The sequence below is a fragment of the Callithrix jacchus genome, chromosome 3 (assembly GCF_049354715.1).
Source record: "Callithrix jacchus isolate 240 chromosome 3, calJac240_pri, whole genome shotgun sequence".
NCBI classification, from domain to species: Eukaryota; Metazoa; Chordata; class Mammalia; order Primates; family Cebidae; genus Callithrix; species Callithrix jacchus.
The window spans coordinates 45,922,614-45,939,404 of record NC_133504.1 but is presented as its reverse complement, the minus strand read 5'-3'; the positions used below and the strand labels follow the sequence as shown (position 1 = coordinate 45,939,404).

At 35.9% G+C, this 16,791-nt stretch overlaps 1 protein-coding gene across 6 annotated transcripts in view; it reads right to left on the bottom strand.

Moving 5' to 3' along the window:
* LRBA (LPS responsive beige-like anchor protein) overlaps nt 1-16,791 on the bottom strand; it is a 772,728-nt gene that overhangs the window by 587,679 nt on the left and 168,258 nt on the right. For all 6 annotated transcript variants that reach the window (XM_017970205.4, XM_035294467.3, XM_008992610.5 and 3 more), the window contains 5 exons: nt 16,141-16,319; nt 15,165-15,318; nt 14,572-14,752; nt 10,140-10,261; nt 9,572-9,679 (listed from right to left, as the gene is read on the bottom strand). In XM_017970205.4, coding sequence (XP_017825694.2) covers nt 9,572-9,679; nt 10,140-10,261; nt 14,572-14,752; nt 15,165-15,318; nt 16,141-16,319 — 744 coding nt within the window. The remainder of the gene's footprint in view (nt 1-9,571; nt 9,680-10,139; nt 10,262-14,571; nt 14,753-15,164; nt 15,319-16,140; nt 16,320-16,791) is intronic.

The window sequence follows — 16,791 nt, the reverse complement described above, 5'->3', positions numbered from 1 at the left end:
AGGAGCAAGATCAAAAAAACTCAAAACCTAGCAGAAGACAAGAAATAACTAAGATCAGAGCAGAACTGAAGGAGATAGGGACACGAAAACCCTTCAAAAAATGAATAAATCCAAGAGCTGGTTTTTTGAAAAGATCCACAAAATAGACAGACCACTAGCCAGACTGATAAAAAAGAAAGGAGAGAACAACCAAATAGATGCAATAATAAACGATAAAGGGGAAATCACCACAGATTCCACAGAAATTCAAACCATCATCAGAGAATATTACAAACAACTCTATGCACATAAACTAGTAAACCTGGAAGAAATGGATAAATTCCTAGACACTTGTGTCCTTCCAAGCCTAAACGAGGAGGAAGCCGAAACTATGAATAGACCAATAACAAGGTCTGAAGTCAAGGCAGCAATTAAGAGCCTACCACACAAAAAAAGTCCAGGTCCAGATGGGTTCACAGCCGAATTCTACCAGACACACAAAGAGGAGCTGGTACCATTCCTTCTGAAACTATTCCAAATAATCCAAAAAGAGGGAATCCTTCCCAAATCATTTTATGAGACCAACACCATCCTGATACCAAAACCCAGCAGAGACCCAACGAGAAAAGAAAACTTCAGGCCAATATCCATGATGAACGTAGACGCAAAAATCTTCAATAAAATACTGGCAAGCCGATTGCAACAGCACATCAAAAAGCTTATTTATCATGATCAAGTAGGATTCATCCCGGGGATGCAAGGCTGGTTCAACATACGCAAGTCTATAAACGTAATTCACCACATAAACAGAACCAAAAACAAAAACCACATGATTATCTCAATTGACGCAGAGAAGGCCTTTGACAAAATTCAACAGCCCTTTATGCTAAAAACCCTCAATAAACTCGGTATTGATGGAACGTATCTCAAAATAATAAAGGCTATTTACAACAAACCAACAGCCAATATCATACTGAATGGGCAAAAACTGGAAGCATTCCCTTTGAAATCTGGCACTAGACACGGATGCCCTCTCTCACCACTCCTATTCAATATAGTACTGGAAGTTCTAGCCACAGCAATCAGGCAAGAAAAAGAAATAAAGGGTATTCAAATAGGAAAGGAGGAAGCCAAATTGTCTCTATTTGCAGACAACATGATAGTATATCTAGAAGACCCCACCGTCTCAGCCCAAAAACTCCTGAAACTGATAAGCAACTTCAGCAAAGTCTCAGGATATAAAATCAATGTGCAAAAATCACAAGCATTCCTCTACACCAATCACAGACTTAAAGAGAGCCAAATCAAGAATGAACTGTCATTCACAATTGCTACAAAGAGAATAAAATACCTAGGAATACAACTCACAAGGAACGTAAGGGACCTCATCCAGGAAAACTACAAACCACCGCTCAACGAAATAAGAGAGAACACAAACAGATGGAGAAACATTCCATGTTCATGGTTAGGAAGAATCAATATCGTGAAAATGGCCACATGGCCCAAAGTAATTTACAGACTCAACACTATACCCATCAAGCTACCATTGACTTTCTTCACAGAACTGGATAAAAACCTCCTTAAACTTCATATGGAACCTAAAGAGAGCCTGCATAGCCAAGTCAATTCTAAGCAAAAAGAACACAGCGGGAGGCATCACACTACCAGACTTCAAACTATACTATAAGGCTACAGTAATCAAAACAGCATGGTACTGGTACCAAAACAGAGATACAGACCAGTGGAACTAAACAGAGGCATCGGAGGCAACACAGCATATCTACAACCATACAATCTTTGATAAACCTGACAAAAACAAGCAATGGGGAAAGGATTCCATGTCTAATACATGGTATTGGGAAAACTGGCTAGCCATGTGAAGAAAGCAGAAACTGGACCCCTTCCTGACACCTTATACTAAAATTAACTCCAGATGGATTAAAGACTTAAACATAAGACCTGGCACCATAAAAACCCTAGAAGAAAATTTAGGCAAAACCATTCAGGACATAGGAGTAAGCAAGGACTTCATGACCAAAACACCAAAAGCATTGAGAACAAAAGCCAAAATAGACAAATGGGACCTAATCAAACTTCACAGCTTCTGCACGGCAAAAGAAACAGTCACTAGAGTGGATCGGCAACCAACAGAATGGGAAAAAACCTTTGCAGTTTACCTATCTGACAAAGGGCTGATATCCAGAATTTACAAAGAACTCAAACAGATTTACAAGAAAAAAACAAGCCCATTCAAAAGTGGGCAAAGGATATGAACAGACACTTTACAAAAGAAGACATACATGAGGCCAATAAACATATGAAAAAATCCTCATCATCACTGGTCATTAGAGAGATGCAAATGAAAACCACACTGAGATACCATCTCACGCCAGTTTGTATGGCGATCATTAAAAAATCTGGAGACAACAGATGCTGGAGAGGATGTGGAGAAACAGGAACACTTTTACACTGTTGGTGGGAGTGTAAATTAGTTCAACCATTGTGGAAGACAGCGTGGCGATTCCTCAAGGACCTAGAAATAGAAATTCCATTTGACCCAGCAATCCCATTACTGGTATTATGTATACTGGGTATATATCCAAAGGACTATAAATCAGTCTACTATAAGGATACATGCACACGAATGTTCATTGCAGCACTGTTTACAATAGCAAAGACCTGGAACCAACCCAAATGTCCATCGATGATAGACTGGACTGGGGAAATGTGGCACATATACACCAGGGAATATTATGCAGCAATCAAAAATGATGAGTTCATGTCCTTTGTAGGGACATGGATTAATCTAGAGAACATCATTCTCAGCAAACTGACACAGCAGAAAATGAAATACTGCATATTCTCACTCATAGATGGGTGATGAACAATGAGAACACATGGACACAGGGAAGGGAGCACTACACACTGGGGTCTATTGGGAGGAATAGGGGAGGGACAGTGGTCGGGGGGAGCTGGGGAGGGATAGCATGGGGAGAAATGCCAAATGTGGGTGAAGGGGACGAAGGCAGCAAAACACACTTCCATGTGTGTACCTATGCAACTATCTTGCATGTTTCCACATGTACCCCAAAGCCTAAAATGCAATAAATAAATAAATAAACATGCAGGAGAACAAAACTGAAACTATCAGATACAAAGTAGGATGCCAAAGGAATTCCTTCTTTTCTGTTTTGAGACAGGGTCTCGCTCTGTTCTCCAGGCACAGACAACAAGGGTATAGCTCACTATACCCTTGAACTTCCGTGCTCAAGAAATCCTCTTGTCTCAGCCTCCCAAGTAGCTAGGACTACAGGAATATACCACACTCCCAGCTAATTTTTGTTTTTTAATTTATTGAAAAGACAGTCTTGTTATGTAGCTCAGGCTGGTCTCAAACTCCTGGCCTCAAGCAATCCTCCTGCCTTGGCCTACCAAAGCACTGGGATTATAGGTGTGAACTCCCATGCCTAACCACAAAGGAATTCTGAGAGTTTTTTTTTTTTTTAAGAGATGGCGTTTCACCATGTTGGCCAGGCTGGTTTCAAACTCCTTACCTCAGGTGATCCACCCACCTCAGCCCTCCAAAGTGCTGGGATTACAGGCATGAGCCACCATGCCCAGCTGAGAGTATTTTAAATTGTACAGTTATGTATCAGGATTAAAAATAAAGTATCTGTGAGAAAGAAAAAGACAAACTAGACTGACTTCTTAAAGGGGCCCAGGCTTCATTCTAGCCCTACAGGTCATCTCACTGACCTCTTCATCTAGTCAAATTCCCCATCTTTAAGGAGAACCTATACACATTATTCTACTAACCTTCCCAAGTAGGTTTGAACTTAACGTAAAGAAAACACTCAAATTTGTCTATCAAGCTCTGAAAACCAAAGGCTCAAGTGGAAGGTAAATCTAAAATAAGAATATGAAGAACACTGTTCCCTAACAGAAAAATACAGGCATACCATGGAGATATCACAGGTTTAGTTCCGGACCACTGCAATAAAGTGGCTATCATAACAAATATTTTGGTTTCCAAGTGTATATAAAAGTTATATTCATACTATACTGTAATCTATAATTATACAATAGCATTGTATCTAAAAAAAAATATACATACCTTCATTTAAAAATACTTTATTGCTTAAAAATGCTAGCAATTATCTGACCCTTCAGTGAGCCATAACCTTTTTGCTAGTGCAAGGTTCTGTCTCCATGTTAATGGATGTTGACTGATGGGTGAGGGTGCTAACTGCAGCAATCTCTTAAAATAAGACAACAAACTTTTGCCACATTAACTGAATCTTTCTTTCATAAAAGATTTTTCTGTAGCAAGCAGTGCCTTTTGACAGCATTTTACTCACAGGATATATTTATTTTGGAACTGGAGTCAGTCCTCTCAAATCCTACCATTGCTTTATCAAATACATTTAGGTAATATTCTAAATTCTTTGTTGTCATTTCAGCAGTGTTCACAGTATCTTCATCAAGCATGGATTCCACTGCAGGAAACCACTTTCTTTGATTATCGATAGGAAGCGACTCTTCATTCTTTAGAGTATTATCATGAGAATGTAGCAATTCCATCACATGCTTAAGCTCTGCTTCTCATTCTGATTCTCTTGCTACTTCCACCACATCAGCAGCGACTTCCTCCATGGAAATTGTGAACTCCTCAAAGTCATCCATGAGAATTAGAATCAACTTCTTCCAAACTCCTGTTGACATTGATATGTTGATCTCTTCCCATGAATCATGTGTGTTCTTCATGGTATCTACAACAGTGAATCAATTCCAGAAGACTTTCCATTTATTTTGCCCAGATCCATCAAAGGATTTACTATGTATAGCAGCTACAGCCTAACAAAATATATGTCTTAAAAATAAGACAAAGTATTTGTTAAATAAGTCGAAATGACCCTTAATCCATGCAATGCAGAATGAACTAACGAGCAAGAAAATAACATGAATCAACTTGTATAACTGATCAGAGCTCTTGGGTGACCATATTTATTATCAATGATAAGTAGTAATTTGAAAAGACTCTTTTCTTCTAACAGCAGGTCTCAATAGTGGGCTTAAAATATTCGGTAAGCTGTGCTGTAAACAGATGCATTATTATCTAGGCTTTGTCATTCCATTTATAAAACATAATCAGAGTAGATTTAGCATAATTCTTAAAAGTCCTAGGATTTTTTGAATGGTAAATGTGCGTTGGCTTCAACTTAAAGTCACCAGCTGTATTGCTCCCTAACAAGAGAATCAGGTGTCCTTTGTAACACTGAAGCCAGGCATTTACTTCTTGGTAGATAGGAATGTTGTAGGATGTTATCTTCTTCCAATAAAAGATGTTTTGTCCACATTGAAAATCTGTTGCTTAGTGTAGCCACCTTCATCAATTTGTTAGCTAGGCCTTCGGAACTTACTGCTTCACCTTGTACTTTTCTGATATGGAGACAGCTTCTTTCCTTAAACCTTATGAACCAACCTCTGCTAGCTTCACTTTTCTTCTGCAGCTTCCTCATTTCTCTTAGCCTTTCCAGAATTGAAGAGAGGCATTATCTGAAATAGGCTCTGGCCTAAGCAAATAGTGTGGCTGGTTTGATCTTTTGTACAGATCACTGAAATTATCTTCAACTCAACAGTATAAAGCTGTTTCACTTTCTTAGTCATTTGCTCACTGGAGCAATCGTTTACTTTTAATTTCCTTTAATGATCTGCACTTGTATTCACAACTTGGCTAAATGCTTGACACAAGAAGTCCAGCTTTTGGCCTGTATCGGCTTTGATATATCATCTTCACTAAGCTTATTTTTATTTTTATTATTATTTTTTTTTTAAGACAGAGTTTTGCTCTTGTTACCCAGGCTGGAGTGCAATGGCGCAATCTCGGCTCACCGCAACCTCCGCCTCCTGGGTTCAGGCAATTCTCCTGCCTCAGCCTCCTGAGTAGCTGGGATTACAGGCACGTGCCATCATGCCCAGATAATTTTTTGTATTTTTAGTAGAGACAGGGTTTCACCATGTTGACCAGGATGGTCTCGATCTCTTGACCTCGTGATCCACCCGCCTCGGCCTCCCAAAGTGCTGGGATTATAGACTTGAGCCATCACGCCCAGCCCATCTTCACTAAGTTTAATCATTTCTAGCTTTTTATTTAAAGTAAGAGACATGCAAATTTTCCTTTCTCTTGAACCCTTAAAGGCCATTGCAGGGCTATAATTGGCCTAATTTCAATATTATTGTATCTCAGGGAATAGAGAAACAGGGGAATGGCCCTTCTCAAGAAGAGTGGGAGAGAAGGAAATGGCCAGTTGGTAGCACAGTCAGAACACAGACAACATTATCGATTAAGTTCACTGTTTTAAATGGGTGTGGTTTGTGGTGCCCCAAAACAATTACAATAGTAACCCCAAAGATTACTGATCACAGATCACCATAACAGATAAATAATAATAATGAAAAGGCTGAAATATCATAAAAATTACCAAAATATGACATAAAGACATAAAGTAAGCACATGCTGTTGGATAAATGGCACAGATAGACTAGCTCAACACAGGGTTGCCAAAAACCATAAATTTGTAAAAAATCCAGCAATCAGCAATCTGCAATAGCAAAGCACAATAAAATGAAGTAGGACTATAAATGGAAACTAATGGTACAAATTAGACTAACGGTTAATACATAATGGCAAAAGTTTTGGATATAATCAAAAAAGAAGATAGGCTCGATTTGAATATATCCATTTGATTCAACTCTTTGACATATTTGTGATCTCTGGCATTTTGCAGGCCCATGTGTAATGACTTCTTAGTCTTATTGGAAAAAGTAAAGGTACATTTGTCTTTTTTATAAACCACCCCTTTTCTCTAGACATACCCATGTTCTTCTGCCACACAATTCTGCCATCTGTTGTAATAACTGCTGCTAATGATATTAATATTCAAAATGCAGGCAAATAATTTACTTGTCCTTAACTTGTTAGTCTGTTATAAATGTTATGCCAATCTAAATCCTTTCTTAGCCCATTAATATGTTGAACATTTACTAACTACCACACAAAGTTTATAGTACATGCCTAATTGTTGGCCCCTAAGAAAAAATATCCCATAAATCTTTTATATTTAAATCCTAACTCCTGAAATAGATTTGCTTTCCATTTTAGCTGTCATTTATTGAATACTTACTTTAAGCCAGGCACTATGCTGTGTATTTCATATGTATTTATTAGCAAACTTGAATAAGATAAGGCTTAAAGAAGCAACTTACTTAAGGACATATATAGTATGTAAAAAAGCAAATCTGAACTCAGATTAGTGTGATTAAAAACCTTAGCTCTTAATCTCAAGGTAGTAATTTCTTTATGTCCTCAATCTTAGATCATTTCCTTTTTCATCAAAGTTTCCTTTTGTTCCCAAAAGAGGCTAAACTCTAGGATGTAAAAATAGTGTTTTCTTTTTTCTAAAACTCCTATAAAATGATTATATAACTTTTATAATTACAAAATACTTAAAATTATTTATGACTTTCAGTAATCATATAGTAAAAGAGATATTTTGTTTGCAGAATATTGTGATATAATAACTGGTTAGAAGGTCCTGTAAGAGCCAAATCATCCAGAGACACTGTGAGGAGTTCAGATTCCATTTATGCATTAAAGGTGCTATTAGAGAATTCTAAAAGAAAAAGAGTAACATCATCTATTCTACTCTTTTGGTTTGTTTGTTTGAAGAGACAGGGTCTCACTCTGTCACCCAAGCTGGAGTGTATTGACACAATCATAGCTCACGGTAACCTTGACCTCCTGGGCTCAAGTGACCCTCTCCACCTCAGCCTCCCAAGTAGGTAGGACTATAGGCATGTACTACCACATGTGGTTAATTCCATATTTTAAAGATCATTCTAGGAAATATAACGTTATGAACAATACACTCAGAACCTGCCCAATGAAAAAAAAATGGACAGAGCATAAAACAGCAACATTTGGTCCTCAAATTGACCACATTCAAAGGTTTCCAGAGGAAAAAAAAGTTGATAGCTTCTTAATTAAAGGAATAATAACAGCTACTAGAGAACTGAGATCTAAGAAGGCAATATAGCCTTTTAATTAAGATCAAAATTTCAGGAGTCCTGAAAGAGATCAAAATTCCCTAAGTCCTAAATTCACTTTCACCTCTTACTAATTGTATAATATTAAGCATATTACTTAATCAAATATTGCTAACTTCCTCATAGTATTATTGTGAGAATGAAAGAAGAGAATACATATAGAGCAGCGATACCCAACCTTTTTGGCACTAGGGACTGGTTTCACAATGAAGACTATTTTTTCATGAACCTGTGGGGGTAAGGCATGAGGTGGAGATGGGGGTCATGGTTTCAGGATAATTCAAGCACATTACATTTATCATTAGATTCTCATAAGGAGTACGCAACCAAGATCCCTGGCATGCACAGTTCACAGTAGGATTCATGCCCCTATGAGAATCTAATGCTGCTGCTGATCTGACAGGAGGCGGAGCTCAGCTTCGCTCCTCACTCTCTGCTCACCTCCTGCTGTGCGGCCTAAGTGCAGGTCAGTGGCCAGGGGGTTGGGGACCCCTGATAAGAGCATCCAGTATTATGTTTAATACACAGTTAGTATTTAATACTATTAAGTAGTGATAATACTGTAAGTTCTACATGTGTATAAAAACCTAGTCAAGAACTAAAGAGAACCAAACTATTGAAAAAAGAGACGGAAAAAGAAAAATTGAGATTAGAAAGTTTATAAGAAATATATATATAAAATATATAGTAATTATTTAACAAATATTTACTAATGATAATATTCCAAATGCTGATGAGTGCAATTACAAATTATTTTTACTTTCATCTTTACACTTTCTATATAACTTTAAATTGTCTACATGAGAATTAGCAGTTTTCTATCAAAATCAGCCGAAACAAAACTGTTTTTCATCTTCAAAAGTGTTTTTCATCAAAAACACCAAACTGAGAGCAACATCATCATGCACCTTTTTATCACATTAGAATACCTTTGAGGAAAAAATATCCAATATTCAGTAAAATAATATGCCATTCAGAAGTTGAACATTTTATTACATTCAGAGCATCAATTTTAGAATTAATACTGCTGGGGGATGAACATTTTATTACATTCAGAGCATCAATTTTAGAATTAATACCACTGGGTTTGAATCCTGATTTTATCACTGTCTATCAACAATAGCTTGGAGATGTTACTCAAGCTCTACATGCCTCATATTTATTCATCTACAAAATGGAAATGATAATAGTACAGCTCAAAAGTGGTTAGACTTAATGAGTACATGTATAGCACTTAGAGTGCTTACTATTTAATAATACATTATTCCTTTTAATAACATTACACTGATTTAATAGCTCCCTTTATGTAGACTATCCTTTCTAATATTCTTTGTTTCTAAAATCAGTGTCAAAAGAACTGGTTTCTAACCTTTCTATCTCTGCTACACTATTTTATATCACAAATAAATTTTAATCTCAATATATTAGGTCTAAGGGGAAATATGCATCAGTTAAGAGAGTATGTTAAAGAAATATTGTAACTTACTATGTCTCTGAAAACAACTGCCCTAAGCCGATTAATATCCATGTCCTGTAGAAGCCTGTCAAAGTCTCTTACTGGAGATATACCACCAGTCACAATGTCCACTGGGCTCTATTTAAGATTAAAAAAAAAAAAAAAAAAGTACATATGTATGTATATATATATATACACACACACACACATTACACGGATACTCTTTAAAAATAAACACAGTATTCCAAGAACCAGATAAGCAAAGCTATACCATTCCTTTCCCCACTTTTTTTTTTGTGTGTGTATACTTCTTTCTTCTTTGGGGGGCTGCAGGAAAAGATGGCATGCAGGAAAAAAATGACATTATGTGAAGGAAAAGGTATCACAGAAACAAGAAAAGTAAACATTTGGAAAAGCAGACAAGATTGAGTATAAACAAATCTTTACTGTATATTTAAACACAAATATTTGAATGTTATGTCCAGGCCTAAAGTAACTATTTTAATCTCTGCCAGATTTAACTTTATGTTGAAATAAAATTTAAAATCTTAATTGTAAAACAGGAGTATGCTTTTTGAAAATTAATCTGTATACTTACCTTTGCTGCAGATTTCCCTAAGGGAATAAAGCTATGTATTGTTTTCAAGGCTTTATCTCCCCTAGTTTTCAGTTGTGAATGCTGTTGACACTCCAAGCAATTCCTTACTGCCACTGCACACACTGTAATTTATTTTAAGGAAAAGATCGGGAAAGAAAAGTTACTATTTAAGATTATGGAAGTAAAAACCATCAACTACACAATATGATTTACGTAAGATTTTATTCAAAAGAGATGATATTCAGCATATTCCTATAACATCCCTAGACTTTATTGTCTAGTGTTGGTTGTCTGATATTGTTAGATTCCATGCTGTAGCCCAGTTAAGATTTAGGGAAGCAGTATGGCCCAGTGGTCTAAACCTTTAGGGTTTACTGAAAAGAAATTAGCTCAGGAATTTTAATAGGCTTCTGTTTCTTAGATCTCAACTAAGCTAACTGGGACAATCTTTTATTAAGGATAGGGAAGAAAAGAATTGAAAGAAATCGAAGAAAACAGAGAACAAAGCATATTACCATGAACTAGTCTACATAACAATCTTCTACTACCATCATTAAAGTAAATTAGTTAAACTGGAAATTTTGGCATTTTTCTTATAGTGCATCATTACAGTATGATATTGAGACTGATAGAGGTTATAGTTAAAAGAAGCTTTATAGGGTCCAGCATTTACTAGCATTCATTAAAACTGCTTAGAAAATGGGAGATAGAAAGGGAATTTGATTAATATACAGTCTAAAATTACCTAAGGCTCCCAAAAATCAGGCAGTTAGATTACTTAGAAATTAATTTTGAATTTTAAATGATGTACATTATGCACACTTCACTATAAACTGCTTGATACCATGTAATCATATAAATTCCCACCAAATCTGTAGCACTCAAGGTACTTGAACCGAGCAACGGAGGGACAGCAAATTAGGAACAAAATAGCAAACTTACGTGGGAACTTCACAAACAATCACTGGCCTACCATATGGCTAGCAGACATGAGAATTTAGAAAAAAAGTATTCTAAAAAGTGCCCAAAGAAAGCAATAGAAGTTGAAAGGAAATAAGGAGGGGATAAGGGGAAGAAGAGAGAATATGGAATAAAACTTTGTCAAATTTAGCATCAGACCCTAGAAATATTTTACTTTGTCAAATTTGCTATCAGACCCAGGAAATACTTGCCATACAACCTTTTTCACAGGTTGCATAAAATCAAATTTGGGTCTGCATTACAAAGTTAAAAACCACACCTCATTTCCTGGTTTCAATCAGTTACTTATTGCTGCCATCCTAACTTTTAAACCCCAACCCCAGAAAACAAACAGGACACCAGTGTCCAACAACAGATAACCAGATAAAGAAAATGTAGTATATATACACAATGAAATACTATGCCACTGTAAAAGAGTAAGAAATCATGTCTCTTGCAGCAATATAGATGGAAGTGGAGGTCATTATCTTAACTGAAACAAGTCAGACACAGAAAGACAACTATTGTATGTTCTCACTTATAAGTGGGAGCTAAATAGTGTGTATACATGGATGTAGAGTGTATATGACTGAAAATGGAGACTCAGAAGAATGAGGGGTGAAAGGGGGTTGGATGATGAGAAACTACTTAATGGTACAATGTATGTTATTCCCATGATGAATACCCTAAAAGCCCTGACTTCACCACTAAGCAATCCATGTATGTAAAAAAATTGTACTTGTACCCTATAAATTTATACAATTTTTAAAAACCACACATTTGGACTGTTTACTTAGCTTACCATACTCTATTAAATAATCGTGGACAAATTATTTTTTAAGTCTCATTTCCATATATAAGAACAAATGGTACTGAGGCAGATTAAATTATCTCTTAATTCTTTTCTATGGCTATGAAAAATTAGGAACATAGAATATTTCCCTAGCTTCTGAATCTGCTCGAGTAAAGCTTTGCTAGTACAGCCTTGTACTTTTAATTCTAGAAATGTACTCTTTTTAGGAAAGTGAAAGGCTGTGAAAATGGCACACACAAAGCAATAAAGTCTAAATATTTTAATTACTAATAGAAAGGTTAAAGAAGTATACTACAATAGAAAGAGTAGCACTGGTTAGACAAAAGTATAGTAGTCAAATTCTACCGTCACCAATTATAGCTTTTTAGTTAAAGATAAGTTTCCCAATTTCTTTGATCTTCAATTTCCTCATGAATAAAAAAAGCAAAATTTTCACCATAAAATCAACAATGACAAATGACAGTAATCAATAAATAATAGCTTTTCTTCTATTATGCTCACCAACTTGAATGTCTCTTAATTTAAATTTTAAAACAACTTAATTGTTAATCCAAGTTATTCAGAATAGCTGGATATGCCATTTATTAGTAAATATAAAATACTTGGAATTTTATAAAGTAAATACTATTAAATACTTCAAATAGCATTTTGAGTAAAAATCATATTTGTACCAAAAAGCACAAGTATACATTAGTTTATGTAACAGATCTTCTTGCTAAAGATGAAAAAATATGTCATTAACTAATTAGATTCCCACTTCCATATTACGTCTCTTTGTCTCTTCATATGACCATGGCTCCTAATGGTTTGCTTCCATTTCTTCTGCCTTCTCTCCTCACCACTTTCTCTTGATTTAATAATAAAATCAAACAAAGTCTCGATACTTACAATTATATAGAAGGAAAGTTATGCAAAAAAAATTGTTTTTTTGTTTTTTGTTTCACCTAAGGAAGTCCAGTTGGCACTAAAAAGTCATTTCAGCTGGGCACGGTGGCTCAGGCCTGTAAGCCCAGCACTTTGGAAGGCCGAGGTGGGTGGATCACGAGGACAGGAGACAGAGACCATCCTGGCCAACATGGTGAAACCCTGTCTCTACTAAAAATACAAAAAAATTAGCTGGGTATGGTGGCGCATGCCTGTAGTCCCAGCTACTTGGGAGGCTGAGGCAGGAGAATTGCTTGAACCCAGGAGGCAGAGATTGTAGTGAGCCGTGATCGAGCCACTGCACTACAGCCTGGGCAACAGTCTCAAAAAAAAAAAAAAAGTCATTTCATGTATTTTTACTTTTACCTAGGGAAGAAGTGTTTCCAGGTAAAGAACAGAGATTTGATGATTTTATTAACTGCATTAACAAATTACCACAGCTTTTTTAAATAAAAGCTGTACTTGAATGATGCTAGTTTAGAGCAATATTATTCAAGTGTGTTTGTAAGAGAAGCAGCATTAACATCACCTGGGACTTTGTAGTCAATTTTAGGCCTCACTCTAGACCACTATAATCTTTTACTTTTTTGAGACACATTCCTGCTCTGATGCGAGACCGGAGTACAGTGGCGTGATCGTAGCTCACTGCAATCTCTACCTCCCAGGTTCAAGCGATTCTGCTGCCTCAGCCTCCCAAGTAGCTGGGATTACAGATGCATACCACCATACCTGGCTGATTTTTGTATTTTTAGTAAAGACAGGTTTTCAGCAATGTTGGCCAGGCTAGTCTCAAACTCCTGACCTCAGGTGATCAAGGTGCTGGGATTACAGGTGTGAGCCACCACACCCGGCCTAGACCTATACAATCTAATCTGCATTTTTAACAAGATCATCAAATTTATGAATCACCTTGCTTTTATTAATCACCTTATGTTTATGTATCTCCTTAAAATTTCAGAATCACACTTTGGAGCAAAAAGAGATTGGGAGCACCTATAATTCTAGCTATTAGAAAGAATGAGGAAGCAGGATCACTTGACCCCAGAATTTTGAGACCAGCCTCAGCAACATAGCAGGACTACCATCTCAGGAAGAAAAAAGAAAAAAAGAAAGGGATGAGGGAGAGTGGAAACTGCTGGCCAAAATCACTTTAGTAAATTTTTTTTTTAAATATATGTATTTTATTGCACTTTAGGTTTTGGGGTACATGTGAAGAACATGCAAGATTGTTGCAGTAAATTCTTTTTTTTTTTTTTAAACACAGAGGCTCACTCTGTCCCTGAGGCTATAGCGCAGTGGCGCGATTTCGGCTCACTGCAACCTCTGCCTCCTGAGTTCAAGCAATTCTTCTGCTCAGCCTCCTGACTAGCTACGACTACAGGCACACACCACTATGCCCAGCTAATTTTTTTGTATTTTTAGTAGAGACAGGGTTTCGCCGTGTTAGCCAGGATGGTCTCAATCTCCTGACCATGTGATCCAACTGCCTCGGCCTCCCAAGTACTGGGATTACAGGCGTGAGCCACTATCCAGTGGTAAATTTTTCAAAATATATCCTCCTCCTTCCCCATCCAACTTACCAACTACTACTATGCATAGTACATTAAAAAGTAACCATATAATGAATAAGCTAGCACATATTTTCTCATCAACAGAAGATGAATAATTTCCAATGTCATCTCTGAATTACTGAAAATTTTTTTAAGTAAATTTTCAATGGTTTTTAACACTCACCCAGTCGGAGACACTGCCGCAAAATTCCTCCAGATGACATGTTTTTTTCAGCTTCAATTTCAGTAAAGCCAAGAGAACTTGCAAATATAAGCACATCCACAAGGCTAATTAGCCTCTGCAAAAATGTCACAGAGGCTTCTATTGAAAGGCCTTGAGTAGGTTCAATATTTTCCAGTTCATGCTGTAAGAAAAAAAGTTTAACATTTATATACATATTCTAAAAAAAATTATTACCAGATATACTTCTAAAACTTATAGATTTTACAAGTCAGACTTTCAGAAACCTAGCAACACAGAGTGATTTATACTTATTATTTCATCTAAAAAAGGTAGGAGGGTAAGGAGGAGCAACAGAAACATACAGGTGAAACACATGGACCATATTCTTTCACTAGTTGACTCATACCTAGGGAACCAACATTCTTTCAGTTATTTCATTACTAGACCAGATTCTAAGGTAAGTAAAAGATCCTATTGTTTTTTTATTTATAACATCTATGACGCATGGTAACCACCACATTTAAGTTTTAGTCAATCAAGTTACATAACACTCATGTTTTCACACCACTTTTATATAGTAATTAAGTCCTTACTGTAGCCGATGTAGCAGCTGAAAGCAATGGCAGTATACCCCCACAAGCCATGACCATATTGTCCATCACTTGAGAGATGAGATGAATTGTGTTGTGTACAAAGATGACATTATCACCACTATTCACGAAGTCCATAACTGTCTTTGTTGAATGGCTGTCCAAAGATAAATGATGTTTACTGATAAAGCTAAAGAAAGGAAATCACAGTATCCCTACTTGAAGGGAGGGAGGATAAGAAGGCGCTTTTGCTTCATCTTGAAAACTGAGGGAAGATAATGCAGAAGGGGATGTATACTTCTTCAGAAGAAACAGACCATTCCATATCAGTAGTTACTATCCATGGTCTTTTTCAGTGCTGAAATATAAATACTATTCATTTTACACTTGTTATAAAAAGTTGAAGAAAATTATCCTAACTGGGAACAAACCTGAGAAATCATGTGACAAAAATTATGAGGTAAATGTGCTACTAAAAATGAATTTTCTTCTGTAATGCCTATGAAATGCTTTTAAACATAACAAGAATCTTACACAAATAAAAATAAACAAATTAGGTACTTTTAAAATAATAAATCATACAATGAAGGATACTTTGAACTACACAGATTTTTTAATGCTAAGAATACATTGGAAATATTAAAATGTTATACTTATCCTAATTGTTTTTTAACACTTCTAGTAATAAACGAACTTGATAGAACTACCTTCTGGTAAATTCCATGCTATAAAATTGCTACAGGAAATCACTATAATTTTTTTTAAAAGAGAAACCTCTGCTTTTCATGTTTTTGTAATCCAGATAAGGATTCCATTCTTATAATGGAGAATAAAAGTTAATTCAGTAAAATTCTAGCATAGAATAATTACTATTCTACATTTTAAGCAAATGTCTAAAATTACAAAGTGCTTCTATAGACTTCTTTGAAAATAAAGACTAGGTTTATACATATCTTCCATAACAAACATATAGACAAACCTTCTCCACATCTGTATATCTGTTTCTATTGAAAATAACAGATCAGTGAGCAAACGCTGATGCATTTGAGACCAGTTGAACTCAGGAATATGAAACATAGTAGATTTGGAATCTCTCCTTTGTCCATTAACTGCATCTGGTGCTATTCCTTGCCCTGGCTGCTCGGGTTGCCTTGACATCTAATGCGGAAAATTTAAAAAGTAATAAAATAAGTTCAACTTCAACAGAGGGTTTTAGAAAAGTAAACAATTTAGTAGCTTCTATGCAATTCATCTAACACATTTTAAAACACTAAAGAACCAAAGTAGAGAGAGAAAAATTATCAGTGAGTAATAACATTAATATTTTAGTATATATAAGCAAAGCATCAAAAGTTTAAAACTACCACAATTCAAAAGTAACTAGATTGGAATCATGTTGAGTATTTACCACTATGTAGCATTGTATAAAGGAATCAAGTAACAGTTATTAGTTTTGAACCTTAGCCTAAAAGAAAGGCAGTATTTAAAATCTAAATGGCATCTGGATTATGAAGTGGCTAGAATGAAGAACAAATAAAAACTGTGATAACATAATGAAGAACAAACCAACAAAAACAAAAAAAGGAAGGTGGGATGATAGAGGATAAGGACTGAATAAAGTGGAAAATGA